The following is a 20,533-nucleotide window of genomic DNA, read 5'->3' on the forward strand; positions in this document are numbered from 1 at the left end:
GCCAGTCACACACTTTTTGCTGAGACACTGCTCGTTGTGTGCATCCCCAGACACATGGATCCGTGCGTGCTGCTCCGACTGAGCCGTCTGGCACTCCGGCTTGGGGAGAAACGTGCCACTGCTACGTGGAGTTCCACTTTTCTCTCACACAGGAGTGCTTTTGCCTCCTGATTCCCCTCTGAGGTCACACACACGTGCTGCCAGTCAGACTAAAAGAATCTCCATGGTGCAGGGTGATCTCTGTGTTTTTTCCCAAAATCTGGCAGAAGAAAACACACCAAGATTTCTGAGGGCTATGAAAACATTGCAAAATGTCTTAGGGCCAATGGGACATGAGCTACATGTCTATGTATGGACAAAAGAGTGAACCTGCCCAGACAATTCCTGTTTTACATAGCAGTTGGAATGTTACCAAACTGTCTTAATTTGGGCCATTTGTACTAGTCTCAGTTTTGTTTTGTAATCAATGCTAGACTAATCTTTATCCTTTTTGAAACTGTATTTTTCTTTTTTATACAGGGCAAATGTAGCCATTTCTGGTGCTGTGTTATGTACTGGCCATTAAACTTTTTCTGCCTTCTGTACCTGAAAATACTTCTGTGCTTGCTAGGAATTAATCACATTATTCATTTGGTAATGCTTTTCTGCAGTGGCAGCATGGTTTTGCTGTTTATAGTTATTAAAATGATGGACTATCAACACCATTAGACATAGACTGTCTGAACTGCCATACTATTTATATAGAGACTTTAATTTAAATGCTCTTCTAATCTTCATATGAAACAGTTTGGTTTTTTGAATGCTATAGACCATTTTTTAAAACAAAGGCTGCCTTTCCTTCTGTGTGGAGGGAGTTTTACAACTGGGCAGCCACCAGTCTGAAGAGTATCCCTTTGGACGGAATGTTCTTTGATAAGAGCTGTGCTGTTTCTGAACACGTTCCCTGAGCTACTGTGTATTTCTTACACAAAATCAAAATGTATTTGAAGGGTGGGGTTGACCATAAACCAAGCTGATTTAAAACTGCATGTGATGATGGGAGAGAATTTGGCTTGGCTTTTCTTTAAAATATGGTAGGTGATTTCTCTTTGTGTGAGTAGCTCTCCTTCCATGTGACCTGTCCTTATGAGACCATAAGGTGAGAGGCTGAAGCTCAGATCTGGTTTTCCAAGAGATATGTGGAAAAGGTATTTAGGGATTTTTAAGCTGGGATTTTCAAACCCACGAGATTTAGACACCAACTGCTCAGCAATGCAGAGATGGAATAGATATCTGAGTGTCTTCAGCAGCTCTGAAAATCTCTGTCTCTGGGGCAGCCCATTTTAGACTGAACAATATAAAGAGGATATGTGTAGAAGCTGAAGTGAGATGCTGCACTGCCTCAGATGCCCAGAGCTGCCCTTGTACCCTCAGTGAGCCTCATATTTCTTTAATTCCTGGCTGGACCTGCTGGTGGGTTTCCCTGCCCCAGGACAGGAACAGCATATGTGCATGAGGCCTCTGGCAAAAAATCAGGAGCAGCCCCGTGCCCTTAGAAAAATTATCTCCTTCCTGGGGCCTGGGATGAGCTGCCCCTTCTGCTTGCCCTGCCATGCTTTGATTCTCTCCCAGTGTTTGGGGTGAGCTGGCCCAGGTCCATGAAGCAGAGTGGCCATGTCTGTGCCACAGGTGTGACAACCCCCTCTCCATGGAGGTGGGGTAAAGTGGGAAAAGTGTTGGGCTGAGGAGGTTAAACTCCTTCAGGCTGAGCAGAGCAGTGAGATCCTTGGTGGGAGACTCCTCCCGTCCATGTCACATACCCTGGTGAGTCTGGGGTGTGCTGATGCTGGAGGTGAGACTGCAGTGGGATGCTGTACCTGACATCAAATTTTACAGGGCATTCCAAATTTGTGGGTGTCCAAAGGCAAGTGAAATGAATCCTACCCAAGGGACTGTTTTTGAAAACTCAGCATCCTTCTTTGCACAGCATTGTAAAATTAATATAAACCAGAAGAGTAGAGACACGGCTGGCTTAACTCAACTTCAGCTTATGTGATCAAAGCAGTGCCTTAATCTATTCCCAGTGCATACAATCTGAGATCTCTTGCAACAAAGCAAGCTGCTTCTGAAGCAATTGCTTTCAAAAACCTCCATTAAAAATTCACTGCTAATTTCATATAATCAACAGAGATTGGAGGAACAGGTGCAAGATCCACTGGGATCACTAGCAGTCTATTTTTATCTTGAATCAATCATTCCAAAGTCAAATCTTTGGTGTAGGCTGGTTGAGAGAATACTTAAGTAGAAAAGTAGCAAAGAGAGGTTTACATTTTTGGTTAGAGATTTTTGCAGCCTAGCAAGTAAACAACTGAAAAACACTATTTTGGTTTGATCTGCTAATTGCAGTTTTCAGCCCTGTGCAATTAGGTGACTGGAAGAGCAGTAAGGCCAGGGCAGATTTCTACACACAACTATTGCTAGGAAAGACATTGCTAGTGTAGAACTAAATAATTGGGGTGGAAGATAATGAATACATGCTATATACAACATACAATATATACTATACATCTTCTATGAGCATTAGGCATCTGCATCTCTGTAGGGTGTGTATGTGGTTTTTACATAGGTATATCCTGGTTTATTTGGACATATGTCTACATGTACAATCAGATTCACACTCAGAGTGTCAGTACCTCAGTACTTGTTGCCTTTTAAAAACCATTACAGATGGCACAGCCTCTAGGATGGAGTTTGACAGTAACAAGTGTGTGGTTGGCTTGATGGTGCTTGATAAAATCATGGGAATGGAGGAGAGTAAGGTGCTTAGGCAACGCTTAAGTTAATCTCATGCCTTCCCATCAAGCCAAGCAGTGCACTGAGGAGCTGCTCACAACAGAGGAAGGAAAAGATGGAGTACAAGATGGGGCGCGTCCTGCTGTCTCTTCTTTTCTGGTACAAAGGTATGCACTTTGCCTCCTGAGAGGCACTTTCAAATATTCCTCTTTGTGTTTCCTGTTTCAGCCATGCTTTCTTCTGCCAGGGGCTATGGGGTACAGAGCAAGCTCTTCTCTACATTCTCATGGAAACATAATAATTCGGGGAAAGGCAAAATGTGGAGGAGATGTGTAATTTATGTACATGAGTGAGCAGCATTCTTACAGCTCTATGAATATTCAGTAGTAAAACTCTGTTTCAAAAAAAATAATTGCAGTGTAAAAAATTTGCCATATAATTTGTCAAAATATGAATTTGCAAAGAAAATTGTAGTGCAGCTGAGCCAGTGTGTAAATAATAATGCTGATTTGAAAAATGAGGTGCAGTATAACATGAAAGACTGGTCCTTCATTAATCAAAACTCTTGATTAATCAAAAACTGATCATTTTCTTAGCAGCAAGACATTGCTGATGAAGATTGCCCTTTTTTTAAGGCCTTTCAAGGTATTTTGGCCTGGAAAAGACTTCCAAAGATACTTTTAGAACAAAAAGCAATTCATAAGTCTAGAAAATGGGAAAGGTATTTATCAATTTTGAGGCTTCCTCATGTTCAACAAAAGTAGGTAAGCTAGAAGGAGACAGAAAATATAGTGTGACAACTCCTTCCATTTTAATTCACCCAGTTGTGGAGAACAAGGAGATAATTTCCTAGTTCATATTTAAATTTCTGGCTTCATCAAAGCCAATGGCAAAGCTACTTCTTTCTTAAATGAGGCTGAGGGTTGCTCTTGGTAAGTGGTGGGCAGTGTCTACCGACATGAATGTGTGAATCAAGTATGATCTGTCAGGGTGAGGAACAGATTAATCAGACAGCCCAACTTTTCTCATGTGGGTGTTGAATTCCCAGTACTTTGGTATGTCTGGTTTTTTCTCTCTTTCTGTGTTTCTGTTGAATGTTTTACTCTACCAAATTTCATGGGTAGGAAAAGAAGTGCTCCTCGACTAGCCATACCTTAATTTCATCTTGTTATGTTTGGCTGTACCCAGCTCTGCCTAATTAATAGGTCTTTCTGCTAATCTCCCAGCAAATATTTGTACATTCTCCTCGTACCTTATCACTCTCCTTTGTTTCACTTGGGAAGGCTACTGGTGCCTGAGCGCCTAGGAAGAGTGATTTTATACAGACTTCAGCATTTTTTTTCCTTATGGGTGGCATAACTGCAATTAGTCCTTGGAATAAGTTCATATACCTTGCTCTGAATTCCAGACACAGCTTGCTTTTAATAGACACCCACACATCAGGATATTTTTGGAGAGCCTGCAGTGAAAAATAAGTTGCAAGATCACTTTCCAGGCATCACTCCTTTGGTATTTAATTTATTTTCTTAATTTATAGTATTTTTTAATTTACTGGTTTTCCCTGCTTCGTGGTCTAAGTGTCCTGTCGTGGGTACAAAGGGCAGCCCCGGTGCCCCTCACACTGCCTGTCCCCTCTCCGCTGGGTCAGCGCTCGCAGCTACGTGCGCTGATGCCACCATAAGCTGCTTAGCTGATTTTCCCTGGCAGAGCGAGGTAGGCTTAGAGGAGCCTCGGCTGGCCTTGTGCTGGCTGGGAACAGGGCAGGGCAGGGCAGCTCAGCATATGGTGCAGCAGGAGGGCTCCTGCGGCAGCTGCGCATTTCTCTTTTTTCACCTCTGGTTTTTGCAGCTTCACTAAAAAAAAACAAAAAAAGCTCCCAAAAACAACAACGACAACAACAACAACAACAACACACCACCACAAAAGAAAAACAAAAACCAAAACCAAAACCAAAAACAAAACAAAAAACCCAGTAAAAAAAAGCACACACACACACAAAAACCCTTAAAACAAGAATCTTCCCCACCCTGCCCCCCTCAAAAAAAAAAAATAAATTAAGGGCTCAAACATGCTTTTTGCATCACAGTAAATAACATTTTTAGTACAGCTGCCCTTTGGCGTAATCAATTTGTCTAATGAAATTGCTATGCAGGCGATGTTCGGCGTAGTTCCAAGCAGGAAGGAATAAACATGTCAATAAGGTCAGAAAATGCTGAACATTTCTAAGGAGTGCTTTGGGGAAAAAAGATAATTAATTATATATTTCTTAAGAAAAAAGGGAGGAAAGGTGGATTATTTTAAAAATTAATTTAGGTTTTTTCAAATATTGTCACAACATAAAATTTGGTGGAAACATTATGGAAAAAGGGAAATTAATATGAATTAAATAGGTGCAATTGTGATTACTTAAATATGTTTTTTTTATTGCCTTCAAATACCAGTAAATAGTAAATGAACCACAATAAAAATTAATGGAAAGGAAAACCTGATGAAAATCATTCAGATAAAGAAAATGTGTCGGTGCTGCTGGGGCCACAGTGTCACCTGCAGGAGAACAGGCTGAGCATTCCGCCCGGCGGCTTTAGGGCTGCAGTCCCTGGGTGGGCACCGTGCCGTGCCCAGGCCAGCCTGGCTGGGCTGTCTTTGGGTGGGCACAGACCTGCGGCTGTCCCGGAGGTCCCGGCCTGCTGGCACGGCCCCCGATTTTTAGAGATGAAAATGCCCTTTGCACAACACCGGCTCCCGTGGAGCCTGCCGAGCGTGGCCATGGAAAAAGCCCCGGGGGAAAATCGACAAAAGCCATCAGGAAGGGTTGGGCAGGGGGGCTGTGCCTGCCAAGGGGACCTGGGGACCGGCCACAGGGCCCTGGCACCGCTGCCTCTGGCACGGGGCAAGGAGAGATGGGCAGAGCAGCACCAGAGTGGCAGCTTCCCGAAATCCACCTTCTTACAGAGGCTGGCGCAACCTGATGTGAGTCACCTCAGCTGCCTGGCACGATTTTCGGGGCTGGCATGTAAAAATAGCCGAAGTTAATAATACAGCGAGGTACAAACGAGCACCCAATGGGCACAGAGGCGCTGCAATGCTTTTTTCAGTGTTTCGACCCTCTATTGCTTACAGGCTGTTAGCTAACTCTGCTTCCTGATGCTGTCTGATGCGGTGCTCAGGGAAAAGAGGGACTTTCAGAAAGCATGATAAAACCAGTGCTACCCATTCCAGCCATGTCTTTCATTTTTGTGACTTTTTCGGGCTATTCTGGAGCTCCAGCCCTTATTTTTCTGGAGGGGTTAAGATATTTTTCTTTCCTCTACCCCATAACCCACAGGTGCAGAAGGGAAAAGGTGACTGTGCAAAAGGAGCCACTGTGCCCAGAAAGCACGGCTGCATCATGGGGGCATTGCTCTCCTCTGGGGGGAGAGAAAATAACTTTACCTCTCTGAGCACCATTAAACTGAGGCGTTGCTTCCAGAGATGAGACAAAAAATCAACTATTTTCTAGCTGAAACTTCTAGGACACCTATATAATAAAGTAAATAAATAAAGAGATTAATATTTTCCACATACTTTTCCTGTAATAAGTTTGTGTGAACTTATTCCAGTAAATTGAGTGACTGACATTTATTCTGTGTTATATTTTATTTCCTTTTTTTCATATTTATAATGTGCTTTCTCATGCTTGTATACCTGTCATTAATTCCTACACTAAAAGATGACTTGCTTTTCTGACTTTATGGTCAGGATAGTGAATATGATTCCTCAGAGTTACTGTATTGAACACAGCCTTTGGCAGTGTTACTTCTGCCCACACTTATCTTCCTTTCTTTCTCTTGTTTAACCACATTCCTAATGATTGCAATTTTTCTGAGAAGCACAGTTACCTGTTCCTGTCATTGAAATGCCAGCAGCTGGGTTTCCTTGCTATTGATTTCCCATTTTCCCAAGTAGCCCTAAGCTGTGGCTGCTGCTTTATCCAACTTCCACCTCAGGAAACCCCATCCTGGCATCCCAGGGCTACCTCTGCCAGCTCTTTTGTCTCTGCCCCAAACCTGGACCAGTTCCTGGAGTATCACTGCCCTTCATCCTGCTGAGCAGCAGGTGCCAAGTGGAGACATCTCAGGACCTGGGCTCCAGCCCAGCCTCACCAGCACAGGTTCCCTGGCACAAAATCATGCCCTGGATCTTGTCCCAAGCCCTGGTCCCTAAATTCCGTGCTATGGGACAGCATTTGTGCATGGCAGTGCTCTGGACACACAGCACTGCAGGGTGGGATGAAGGGACAGGAAATGCACATGCCTTATCTCTCTGCCTTCCACAAACACAGATAATAATTTATTTCACTGAACTCATGGTTTGCTGAAGGTCCTGGGGGGCAGTAAATAGAGCTCTTTCCTTTTTAATGTTTTGGGGTTTTTGTCAGTCCTGTGCTTTTAAAACAACAGCCCCTGGCAGCTGTGCAGGCCTTATGACTCTCCCTTGAATTGCAGCAATTGGTTCTGTCTGACCTACAATTACCAATTATCTTTGTAACCTTCCTTGAAGGCAAACACGCTTGCTATAAAAGCATACTGCCCATCACATTTTTAGACTATTGGCAGCCAGCTTTCCTCTTCATTTCCTTTGTAGGACAGGGCCTGTCACAGCTGCAAACACACCAATATATCAATTACTATGTTTTGTGGCCAGCTGCAGGCACAAGGGCATCTTTCGTTTGCTTTCCTCTCCCATGGCCAGGGGTTATCAGGCTGCACTGCCCAGGCAGGGCATTTGGCCATCCACTGCTACGCTCACCCCACACCAAGCCTGCTGCTCCCCTGTACCGTGGTTGGGTGGCTGAGCCCCTTTGGGAGTGAGCCCTTAGCAGTTCACCTCTCCAAGCTGAAAAAGAGGAAGCTGAACTCCTGTTTGAGGGGTTTAAATCAGCAAGTTATGCAGTGAGGAGTGGAGGAGGCTTGGACAGCCACAGGGGCAGCATGCCAGCACCTGTGCCTTGGCACTGCCTTTGCACTGCTGTGTGCTGCAATAAAACATTGCATTTTAAAAAAGGGCCTTCCTGCCTGAAATTCACACCCTTGCTTGATTTGCAGTGGTGTCCCCTAGCAGATGAGGCTAAAAACACTCAAAGCCACTCTCGCAGCTCAGGAGCAGGCACCACTGGCTGAGTGCAGCCACCCACAAAATGCTGGGTCACCTGGGCAGGAGGATTTATTCTGGGCGCTTGAATTGATGCTACCATACACCCACCCACCCACCTGCAATCTATTCCTTCTTGCCTGTTGTTTCACTCACCCTGTTGAGTTGCCAGCTGCATGTGTCAATGGCAGATTCAATTTTGATCTTGGCTCTCAAAATGGAGGGACTCAGGAGGCCTGTTGAAGGGCTCAGCATGGTCACAAAGCAATATCCTACACCATCCTGGTAACTCACATCCCCTTTCCCCACCCCAGGCATGCAGTGCTTAAGAACACGCCTCACCACATTGCAGTCAGGGAACATAACTTCCTTAGGTTAATGACTGGACTCCATGATCCAGAAGAAGCCTTTTCCAACCCCTTTTCCAGACTAAAGTGCATTAAACCACCATAAGAGAAAACAAAACCAAAACCAAACCAAACCAAACCAAACCAAACCAAACCAAAAAAAAAAAACAACAACAAAAAAAAAACCACAAAAGTTTTTTTCTGCAAAAATAAATCTTCTTAAAGATGAAAATCAAGTAGTTTAGCAGATGGAAGGAGCCAAGCCTGTAGCCCTGAAAGCCAGGAATTGCTGGGCAATGGGAACACACAGCAGGCTGTGATGGCTGGGAAGCCACCCCAGATGTCAGGGTAAGGAAGCCCTTGCAGCTGGTGCTCCTGGAGCAGGGCACCTGTCCTGCTTGGGAAGGGCACCACTCTGTGGGCCAGCAGGGCAGGAGAGACACCAGCCAGCCTGGATCTCCTGCTCCAGGTACCAATGCCTCTCCTGCACTGGCATCAAACAGCACAGGGCAGGCAGGAGAGGCAGGCACTGCATTACTTTTATTGGCAAATATGTCCAGTTTTGGTAAGTGATAAAATCCTGGTTTCTCTTGTATTGACAGACAGCATTAACTTAAATCACCTTCACACAGGTTTAAGTCAGACCTCTTTGCCCCATGTGGCACAGCACAGGGCTGGCTCTGAGTTTGCCCTCTGCCTTGGTTTTCTGATTGCTCAGTGGATCCCAGGGTTGGCTTGGTAACATTTGTGCTGGGACAGGTGTAGTGCACTGCTGTGTGGGGTCCCCAGCCTGTGCTTTCCAAGATGTCTGGAGATGTCCAAGCATGTTTTCCTCCTGAGCATGCTGGGCTCTGGGTGATCCCTGCCTCCCTCTTCAGCCTGACTAGAAGTCACAACTTTTTATTGTAGACTGGCATTCACTTCTTCTGCCAGGGCCAGTGCTGTGGGTTAATGTGGTAAGTTCTTGATGCCAGAAGTGCTACTCTGGGACACTGAAGCACAGGACACCATATCTGTGTTAGAGAAAGGAATCTTTAAAAATTTATCATTTTGCTTTTGAAGGTCTTTCTTTTAGACTCTTGATACATTTAGACTCATTTTCACACACAAGGAGCAGTTGCGTTTCAGTAATAAACAGAGCTTTGTATATAGTTTATATTTCAGCTGATTATAATTGCTCTGTGTTTGTGAGTCTTTTGAGATGAAACTTGGTAAAGTCATGTAGAATGTAAATTCCCAGCATTAGCTGCAGCTTCCTAGGCTCAGCAAAGTGACAGTGTATGAATGAATAAATCATAACTAGATTTCAGTGAATAATTCAGAGTCTAATTCATTTGGTGAAAAAAAATAGTCTTTTCATATTCACAGTACTTCTGAAGATGGCGGGTTTCTCACAGCTACTGCATGCAAGCTTTTACCTGCTCAACCACTTTTTCCTTACTAGCTTGTAGATTCCCTACATCTCTGAAACCCTGATGTTTGACATTTGACTTGTGTTGATGAGTTATCAGCAGTCATGGGATTATTGTTTTAAATTATTTTTTTCATAGCTCTTTGGGAAATATTCCACCAGTCTAAAAGCTGTTAACATACTCTACTTTGGACTTCACTGTGAAGCAAGGAGAGCCTTTTCAGTAAGGAAAAACCCTCATAAAAAGCCATTGCTCAGTAAGAGGCAGGAGATAAAACAGGTCAGGTGTTGCAAAAATAGCAGTCTCTTCCTCCACAGCCACAATTACTGGTTTTCCCTAAGAAAGGAAAAGAGGTATAGTCTTGTCTGTAAAACAGATTAGGAAGGCTTATTTACATTTCTTTTTTCTCCATCACATCCAGAGGGAATGATCTCAGACCAAGCACCTTGTGAGATATCCTGTCTCCTCCAAAGACATGTTTGGGATCTGCAGTGGCACCAGGCTAGGATTTGACCCTTCAAGCTCATCAGCTTAAACATTTAAAGGGGAAAATGTGACAGGAAAAGTGTGGAGCAGAAAGACAGAAAAATGCATATGAACAAAACTAGCTGTAAAGCAGAGACTGAGAGGTCCAGCATGTGTTTGCCTCAGGGTGATTTAGGTGTATCTGATCAGGAAGAGGAGATGCCAAAGGCATCTGAAGGAAAACCCTATGGAAGAGTGGCACAGACATGAGCACATGCAGTGCCCTGCTCCTGCCCATGTTCTCTTGCCTGCTCCTGGCAATCACCTTGGGAAAATGTGGTAGATTAATCCGTCCTTCCTCTATTTATTTGTCTCTATTTCAGGAGTAAATGTTGATTGTATTTCCTGATGTTTGCTTACAGCATCTTTGTTTCTGATCTCTCTCTGTCTCTCTCTTCTTCCCTCCACGCCCACTCCCCAGCTGTGATGGCCCTCTCCCCAGGAGAGGTAAGTCTCTCTGGATAGTTCAGCTGCCAGGTAAATGCTGGGGGTCTGACACTGCCCAGCCTTGGTGCCTTGGGGCAGAAGGAGGTTTGGCACCTGGGCCTTCAAGCTCAGGCACATGCTCTGACCTCTGAAGCCAAGGGAATCCAAGTCGTTCTGTGCTGCATGTTGAGCTGGCAACAGGAAGGGGTCTCAGACAAGGTGCAGCACTCCAGACAGGCACAAGCATTTGTCTAAGGTTCAGAATTCAGATTTGGCCTCGTGACACTATTGTTGATGACTATGTAGATTAATTATTTTTTTTTTACCTTTCTTTTAGGATGAGAGACTGGAGCTGTGGCACAGCAAGGCTTGCAAATGCGATTGCCAGGGAGGCCCTAACTCGGTGTGGTCCAGCGGGACTAATGGCTTAGAGTGCATGCCAGGTACAGAGGGACCCTTCAGCTGTGTTTGTCTGGTGCCCTTCAGCAGCTTCCCCTTTGCTCCTGGCATTGCAGAGCTGGCACGTTCCAAATCCAGTTGCTGATGGGGCTGGTGGAGCTGAACCACTGTGGGATGAGGGGATGACCCTGCACCATCAGGCAGAGGCAGCCCCCATGCCTGGGCCTTGGGAGGTCACCTGGGCTGGCCCATGCTGACCTGGGCTGGCCCATGCTGACCAGTGACACTGGGCATTTGTCTTTCTCCCTCTGGAGCCCTTGGTGCTGGTGCTTCCCCAGACTGGCTGGGGCAGCTACTGCCATGTGTAAGATTTGCTGTAGGAAACCTTTTGTACCATGTAGGCTCGTTCTCCCTTGCTGCAGCTTAGCCTGTGAAATCTTCTAGACTCTCCAGGGACCAAGAAAAACAGTTTATTCCTTCTTTGCAGCATGTTTTTAAAGAAGGGAAGGGAAGGGAAGGGAAGGGAAGGGAAGGGGAAGGGAAGGGAAGGGAAGGGGAAGGGAAGGGGAAGGGAAGGGGAAGGGAAGGGGAAGGGAAGGGGAAGGGAAGGGAAGGGAAGGGAAGGGAAGGGAAGGGAAGGGAAGGGAAGGGAAGGGAAGGGAAGGGAAGGGAAGGGAAGGGAAGGGAAGGGAAGGGAAGGGAAGGGAAGGGAAGGGAAGGGAAGGGAAGGGAAGGGAAGGGAAGGGAAGGGAAGGGAAGGGAAGGGAAGGGGAGGGAAGGGGAGGGAAGGGGAGGGAAGGGGAGGGAAGGGGAGGGAAGGGGAGGGAAGGGGAGGGAAGGGGAGGGAAGGGGAGGGAAGGGGGAGGGAAGGGGAAGGGGAAGGGGAAGGGAAGGGAAGGGAAGGGAAGGGAAGGGAAGGGAAGGGAAGGGAAGGGAAGGGAAGGGAAGGGAAGGGAAGGGAAGGGAAGGGAAGGGAAGGGAAGGGAAGGGAAGGGAAGGGAAGGGAAGGGAAGGGAAGGGAAGGGAAGGGAAGGTGGCAGGTTTTGTTGATCTGTTCATGGCCAAGGAACATGTGGGCAAGGAGCTGAGCTGGGTTTCCTGGCCAGACCAGGTGTGAGGGGGTGTTTCTCACATTAGCATTATGTAGCTGAGTAGTGAAAGTATTTCCCTTGCTTTTCTGAATGAGGAATGTTTCCACTGTAACTTCCAGCTGTTGCTGTCCACAGAGAGGGGCTTTGCATTCCCCTTGCCCAGCCCAGCCAGGGTGGTGTGGTCTGGCTCCCTGCTGCCCAGGGACAGTTTGCAGAACAGCCATGCAGAGCTGCCTCTGGCATGGCCAAAGGGAGCAGCCAGCCTCACAAACGCTGCATGGCTTTTCTCTGGCTTGGCAGTAACTGTGCTCAATGGTTCAGCTGCTTTGGCTGGGCAGGCACCAGGCATCTGTTTTGGCAGGTCCCTGTGCATGGCACAAATGGATTCACCAGAAGGTGACCTGCTAATTGCATTATGGTTGTGTGGTCTGTGGATTAGTGTTGCTAAAAGTAAAGTTGGGTGGTGTTCGAGATAAGCCTGACGAGTTGTAAACACACGGGCCACCCTCTTGCACAAAGGGAGCAAGGCTTTTAACGTGGTGGAAAAGCATGATGTTTCCATGCCTGGAGGAAGGTGGGACAGTGGCTATATGTTTTCATGGGGAAAAACATGTTAATGAGGTTCCAACTGAGCAAGATATGTTAATGAGCTATTGATGCGTGCAATATTGACCTAGTAGAGCTTGCTAATGAGACATCGACCACATGGCTGCAGTGCTGGGGAGTTGCACTGGGGAGGCCACAGTCGTGCTGGGCTCTGGGCACCCACTGCTGCTCCCCACATGTTAATTTGTTGTGACACGAGGCACCACGGTGGTTGTTCAGGTATGGATAAGGCAGGGAAACCTCTCACCCACAAGTGAACTGCACAGAGCTTCGCTTGCTCCTTTTTTTGCTGAGACCCCTGACTATGCTAAACTGGAGAAAGGGACAGAACTACCTCTGGGGACTCCAGAGACTCCATAGGCTGCAAAATCAGAAAATGCTGCCCATGATATAGATGTTTGCCTAGGCAATCCCTATATGACACTTGAGTGCCTTCATTTTGTGTATCTTGATACCCAATAATAACCTGATCACATAAAAAAAAAGATGATAACAAAAAAAACCCTGCAGTAGGTCCAGGGAGCATGCAGGTGCTCAGCCTCACTAAAGTCTTGCCTTCCAGAGCACTGTGCGGTGACCCACCACAGCAAGTTTTAATGAGGAGTAGTTCTTTATCCAGTAGTTTTGCAGTCAGTGGTAGTCATGTTGAATTTCTCACTATTGCAGAAGACAGTTGTGGGGGCAGGATTATTACCCTGAAGATCTGCAGTCAAAAACTGAGATGGAAATCCCTGAGCAGGGCTGAGCATGACATCTCACTGGCACCAGAGCACCTGCAAGTTTTCCACAAGGCAAGACCACCTCCAGATGCAAAGAAATGCAGATCTGAGGGTGCTTGTGGAAGGATGACCTGAGCTGGCTCAGCAATTTTGCCATGCAAGTAGAGCTGTAAATCAAGACAGTCATTGGAGGGCCAGAAGGAGGCAAAGCCCAGCAAGAAAATAAGTACCCAGCATTACACAAGGCAAAAATATGACAGCCTGGAGGCTGGATCCAGGTTGATGCAACCAGTCAGGCTCTTCTTCCACATGCTTACAAGAGGGAGATTCAGATTGCAACATCTGAATAAAGCCTTTCCCCCAAAATGTTGCAGTCAGAACAAGTTTAGTAAGTTTGGGAGAGAAAGAAGAGTTAGAAATTAATACAAGTGAAGGTTAGAAATTAAGACCCTGTGGCCCCAGGGCAGGTTGTGGTCTGGGATAAGAGCATTCCCAGCATTCTAATGAGGGAGAAGAGAGAGCAATGAAACCCCAGGAAGTGTTCACAATATGTGTGCAAACACACCTAGAAAACAGAGCCACTTCTGTCCCTTAAGTGTTTTTCCCCTTGTTCTGCAGAGTGTCCCTACCACAAGCCCCTGGGCTTTGAGTCTGGTGCTGTCACGCCAGACCAGATCAGCTGCTCCAACCCTGAGCAGTACACGGGCTGGTACTCCTCCTGGACAGCCAACAAGGCCCGTCTCAACGGCCAAGGCTTCGGGTGAGTCCAAAAATGCCCCCTGAGGGGTCCTGGGGCTGTGGGTGTGGGGCTGGGGAGCCCTGGCTGTGTGGAGCAGGAGGGTCTGCCTGGGGGGCACGGTGGAGGACAGAGCGGGGCTGGTGGTGTCCCCCCAGGTGTGCGTGGCTCTCCAAGTACCAGGACACTGCACAGTGGCTGCAGATCGACCTGAAGGAGGTGAAGGTGATTTCGGGGATCCTCACACAAGGGCGCTGTGACGCTGACGAGTGGATGACCAAGTACAGCGTGCAGTACCGCACCGACGAAAACCTCAACTGGGTGTACTACAAGGACCAGACCGGCAACAACCGGGTCAGTGACCTTTGCTCTTTGGCCACTGGTGGAAGGGTGGCATGCTTGGTGACAACAGGTCCCAGAGGAAGGTGCATCAAAAGGGGGATCCCGTGGGAGCAGAAGGGTGGGTCTTGGTGCTTACTCTGCATCAGGGAGCAGCACAGAGGGGCCATTCCCCCTGAGGTGAGAGTGTGTCATGCTGACCAGTGCAGAAGGACAAAATACATTATTTGTGTTTTCTAATGGTCATACTGGAGTCCAGATTAAGCTCAGAGGCATTAACTGGCATTGCAGAGGAGGCAGCAACTCCATGATAAAACCCCTTTCTCAGCTGTGGCCACACAGCCCCAGCCATGCTTTGGCAGTGCACAGGGATTTCTTTTATTGCCATGTCCAGGGATAGTGTGTGATCGTGGTGCAGAAAAACCCTTCAGACAAAATCTGCAACTAGTTAAGTCATAACCTACCAAACCATTGTCATGCTGTACTTCTTACTGGTTGACTTGAAACAAAGAATTGCATTGGGGAGATATTACAGAGTTGCCTCTGATGCCTGTGCAGTCCAGCTGGGCTGGGGGATGCCACAGCTGCTGCCTCCCAGCTATTCTCAATGCCCATCCATGGGAATGGCCCTGTCCTAGCATAGGAGGCTCTGCTGGCTTTGCTGAAGTTCCTGGAGCCCTGGGGCTGGCAGCAAAAAAAACAGGTCATGGCAGCAGATGTGACATCCAGGCCAAGGAATGGGGAAAGGGCCTTCATATTTTTTTTTCATCTATAATGGCTTGTGTAGGAGCCTGTCTCATGAACTTCAAAGAGCCAAAGTCAATCATGCTCACTTCAAACAAGCAGTGTCTTGGTACAGGAAGGCAAATGAGAAAGAATGGGATGAGAATGGGGTGAGATTTTCTGGCCTAACTGTAAAAAGTGCAGGACTGACGGGGGAAAATGGCCTGCTAAGAAAACTGAATCAGTGTGACAAAAATTGCCTAAATCTGGCTATTTTTAAAGTCTTTTGTTTTGAGGGTGGAGGGGAAGGAACCTCCTCCTCTGCTCTGCACAGGCAACCCAAAAGTCATGGGACAGGATTTCCAGCCCCATAACCACCCACCCACCCCTCCCTCGACAGGTTTTCTATGGCAACTCCGACCGCTCGTCCTCGGTGCAGAACCTGCTGCGGCCGCCCATCGTGGCGCGCTTCATCCGCCTGATCCCGCTGGGCTGGCACGTGCGCATCGCCATCCGCATGGAGCTCCTCGAGTGCCTGGGCAAGTGCGGCTGAGCACCGTGCCCGCAGGGCTCGTGGGTGTCTGCCTGCCCCGCCGCCTCTCCCGCGAGGGAAGGCCTGCGAGGGAAGGGCTGTCTTGAATAAAATGTTACTTCACACCACGCCTGGTGATGCAGCTGAGGGGGCTGTGGACACGCACTGGGGAAGAGGAAGGTTCGGGGCCATGGCTTGGATCCTCTGAGGTGTGGTGCTTTGGGCCCTGGGTGTCATCTTGGGGAAATGATCATCACAATGTGCTGAGGACACTGGAACACATGCAGATGAGGCCCACAGGCAGGGCTTGGATTCTCTTCAGGATGTATGCTGTATGCCAGGACAGACATCTCACCCTCATCCCTGAGATGGCGCTGGGGCCTCACCTGGCCTGTCCCTGGTACAAGGGCCCCACCTGAATATCACACTCTCAAATCACCTCATGTTTGCCTGTATCAGGAACGCTCTGGCCTGAGCTGCTGTGCCTGCTTTTGGGACAGACATCAGTGCTTTGAGCACCAGGTGGACAAACCCTCTCTGTGATCTCTCTGTTTTCGCACTGGCACATCTTGGGGACCCCAGCACTTTCCTCCCTGTGGGTGTTTGGGCACAGATACAGGGACTCGCTCTTCTTAACTGTTTGATCTCCATGGCCCAATCTCCAGTGGGTGTTTAGCACCCAAGGAATTTGGGGCATGTGAAATATGAACTCATCTTCCTGAGGTGACAGCCCAGTTACTGAGGTCCATGTCCCTGCCTCAGCCCAACACAGCCTAGGTGGGACCTGCAGCCCCCACAGCTCACATGAGGGAGGGTTTGGTTTGCCTTCCCACACACCTGCAGCTCAAACCTGGCAGGCACCAGAGGCCTTTTCCCTATTTTCCAACAATCTGTGCATCCATCCCAAAGACCCACAGCAACAGAACCTGAATTGTCTCAGGGAAGAGAGGAGAGGCATGAAGGCAGTGGCACTGAGGCAGCCTGTCTGCCTCTCCTGTCCTCTCCTTATCCCTGTGGGCAGAGAGGTGAATGCTCAGTGTACAGGGCAGGAGCACAGATATGACTAAAAACAAATGAGATGTGACCAAAAACTTGAGAAAAGCTTTTGGATGGCTATGCAATTAATCACATTCATTTGTGAGAGCAGATATTTCTGCCTTGTTTTATTCCTGTATGTAGAGATAAATAATAGGTCTCAAGGAAATAAGCTCTTCTGGCAAGTCTGAAAGGTGCTCCACTAACCAACAGTATCAAGGTACCAAGTCTACAGAGATGTAAAAAAAAGACCAATTCCCATCTGAGATAATTGCTATACAGCAGCACTCTCTTGCTTCCCTCCCACCTCCTCATCCATGGATGGGATTTTTGCCTATCCACAAATTGGTCTAGGGACACATTTTCTTAGTAAGAAATCCCTATGTGGTTCCCTTAATGCTGATCAGTCAAGTCTAACTCTGCTGAGAGGATCCACTGAGCTCGAGGCACTTCCTCAGCAGCCAGGCTGTGGGACCAGCACGGTATTGGAGCCTCCCTGGAGGCACTGCACATCCAGCACCAGGGAGACAAGGGCTGCCCAGCAGCCATCACAGCTCTTGTCTTGCTAACACCAACACTGAAAGCTGAAGCATTTCCAGGCTTGGGATGCAGTTGCAAACATGTTAACACACAGCTCTGCCTGCCCTAAAAGCAGCACAGGCAGCTCTGCTCCACGTCCTGATGGATGATAGTGGGGGAAGGAGCCCTGGGGCTGATGTTTTCCTGCATGACTGAGGAGTGGAGGGGTAGCCGTGAGGGGCAGATGGATGAACTGGGCACAAGCTGGTGAATATTTGTACCATCCCAAAGCTTGACTGTAGCTAGTAAAGCCTTGTCTGTAACTGGCCTCTGACAAGCTCCTATGCACAGTCCAGGGTTTTCCAGTTGTCTGGTTTTGGAAATGCACCCAATGGCAAAGGCCAGAAGCTCCTGTGAGGTTTGGAAGAGCTGGCAGGCTTAATGCACAGCCTGAATGGATGGACCACACACCATTATACACCAAGGCACCACTCTAAATTATGTATCTTCACATGACTGATCCTACAGAGAGGATATAATAAAACCTTGGAGGAAAAAAATACTTTCTAGGTAGAAAGGACCTGTGCTATCACTCTTCCAGCCTCCCATCTCCAAAGAAATCACTAGACCTTTTCCTAGATTGAAATGTATGGTAATACATAAGATGGAACACAGTGCATTTCACAGTTCATTTGCCTCTTGCCTTGCCCTGTCCTCTGTCTGCAGTTCACCTCTCCACTTGCACTTACGTCTGATTTGCAATGGCTCCTGCTAAAGCAGGAGTTTCTGTTCTGATCCTCACTATGCAGCTCACTTGCTAATTGACCTCTAGAAATTCACTTAACCTCTGCCTCTTATATAAAGAGTGCTGAGAGGCTTAATTAATTAAGTGGTCCTAAAATGCTTTTAGAATTGCATTTGACTTCTGCATAAATTCAGCATGTTGGAGTAACAGTGTGACTGAGACCATCTTGAAAGCGAGACAGCACCAGCTGAAGTGTAACTACATAAACACAATAGCTTTTTCTCATAATCATGGAATCACAGAATGGTTTGGGTTGGAAGGAACTTTAAATATCATTTAGCTCCTGTCTCCCTGCCATGGGCAGGAGCATCTTCCACTAGACCAGGTTGCTCAGAGCCCCATCCAACCTGGTCTTGAACACCTCCAGGGATGAGGAGTCCACAGCTTCTCTGGGCACTCTGTCCCAGTGCCTCACCACCCTCACAGTAAAGGATTTCCTCCTAATATCTAATCTAAACCTGCCCTCCTTCAGCTTAGAGCCAATCCCCCTTGTCCTATAACTGCATGCACTTGAGAAAGTCCCTCTCCAGCTCTATTGCAGCCTCCTGTAGGTACTGGAAGGTGCTGTAAGGTCTCACCAGGGCCTTCTCTTCCAGGCCCAAATCTCTCAGCCTGTTTTCATAGGAGAGATGTGCCAGCCCTGTGAACATATTAGTGACCCTCCTCTGGACATGCTCCAATAGGTTCCCATCTTTCTTGCACTGGGAGCCCCAGACCTGGGCACAGCACTCCAGGTGGAGTCCCACTAGAGCAGAGCAGAGCAGAGGGAGAGAATCCCCTCCCTGACCCTGCTGCCCACACTGCTTTTGATACACTCCAGGATACAATCGGCCTTCTGGGCTGGAGGTGCACCTTGTCATCTCATGCTGAACTTCTCATCCACCAGCAGCCCCAAGTCCTTCTCCTCAGGGGTGCTCTTGATCTGTTCCTCCTCCAATCTGTATTTCTGCTTGTGACTTTCTTGACCCACATGCAGGATCTTGCACTTGGCTTTGTTGACCTTCAATGAGGTTTGCACAGGCCCAGCTCTCAAGCCTGCTCAGCTCCCTCTGGATGGGTTTCCTTCCCTCCAGCGTGTCAACCACCCAATAGGATAGTGAGAGCACACTCAATCCCACTGACAAAGATGTTAAAAAACCCTGCAGGTCTTTACCTGCAGAGATAGGCAGACCAATGTATGGCTTCGCAGCTGCATAAAACACAAGGGGTTTGAAATAGGAAGTAGGACCAAGAACAGCTTTCAGCTTTATGACCTGGATTTTTAGGATGGGATGTATAGAGAGAAGTGAGGGAACAAACGGTGCTGAGAAGTTTGTACCCAGTTTAAGTTCCCTGATCAGACACTGCCTCAGGCCTCCAGACCAGCCACTTCATTTTTAAGTCAATAGCCCCTTTATCTTAATGGAATGCAGGAACATGCAGGAATTATCTCTTCACTTCCATCCAGAGAAAAATGTCAAAAAATGTCCACTCTGCCCTCCATCCCATCTGGGTTTAATACTGACTACACTGGGGATACCACATCGACGCCCTCAGCCTCTTCAAGGAGATGACCACTCCAGTTTCTGGGGCTCTTCAGGGAGTACAGATTGTTGGAAGAGTAAGAGCCAAGTAAGGTTTTAGGAGTTAAGCCAAGTCCCCAGAGCACTGGGCACCTCAAGGAAATGCATTTCAACCCAATTTCTAGATGGAAATATAAAAATGCTGGGCTGCTCGTCCTGGTGTAAGTTGAAACCATTAGCTCAGGCTGGAAGTTTCTCTCTTGAGGAGGTGATGGGCACAGCTCAGTGCAGCCACTGGCAGCAGCCTGGTCTCACCAAGGCTGTGGTTGCTGCACAACCCATCAGGCAGCTGTTTCAGAGGGATCCACAGACTGCAAGTTCTGGCTTTCCGCAAGTCTTGCTGGAGCTCAGAGGGAAAGAAGGGAGGCCCAGGAAAAGTGGTCCCTACTCAGTTTGTTTACAATTACCCCAAAGAACGAGAGACTAGCAGGGAAATATTTAAAGTTTTTTAAAGCTGCACGCAGTAACAAAAAACCTTATAGCCAGGATACATTGAAGAGGAAGCCATCTAAAACTCTTACTGCTGACACCTCAACATCTCAACATTTGCCTAGAAGTGTCTCAGTTTACATGTTACAGTGACAAAATGTCATCATGACACTTCTTCTGTGGTGAAGATTGTGGGCTGGAAACTTTTAGAGCCTTTTAATTTCTGGTGGTGCCTGCTAAGGGGCTTGGTGGGTTGGTACTGTTCAAAAAAGAGAACAGCAGACATTCTTGCCCTGAAGGGAAGAATCCATCCTGCCATGAGACTAGAGGAATGTGGGCAACAAAGTGCTTCAGAGACGTTGCCCTGTGGAAACATCCCATGGAAACATCAGGCTTGTGGACAGATACAGGTGGCCTCTCAGATGG

At 47.5% G+C, this 20,533-nt stretch overlaps 1 protein-coding gene across 1 annotated transcript; it reads left to right on the top strand.

The window, feature by feature from the left end:
- Nucleotides 1-1,789: 1,789 nt before the first annotated feature.
- RS1 (retinoschisin 1) lies at nt 1,790-15,865 on the top strand. Its single transcript, XM_064407578.1, has 6 exons — nt 1,790-2,939; nt 10,608-10,633; nt 10,950-11,055; nt 14,046-14,187; nt 14,322-14,517; nt 15,626-15,865. The coding sequence occupies exons 1-6, from the start codon at nt 2,888-2,890 to the stop codon at nt 15,776-15,778; spliced, it is 675 nt and encodes a 224-aa protein (XP_064263648.1). The 5' UTR covers nt 1,790-2,887; the 3' UTR covers nt 15,779-15,865.
- The last annotated feature ends 4,668 nt before the right edge of the window (nt 15,866-20,533 follow it).

The sequence above is a fragment of the Passer domesticus genome, chromosome 2 (genome assembly GCF_036417665.1).
Source record: "Passer domesticus isolate bPasDom1 chromosome 2, bPasDom1.hap1, whole genome shotgun sequence".
Classification (NCBI taxonomy): domain Eukaryota; kingdom Metazoa; phylum Chordata; class Aves; order Passeriformes; family Passeridae; genus Passer; species Passer domesticus.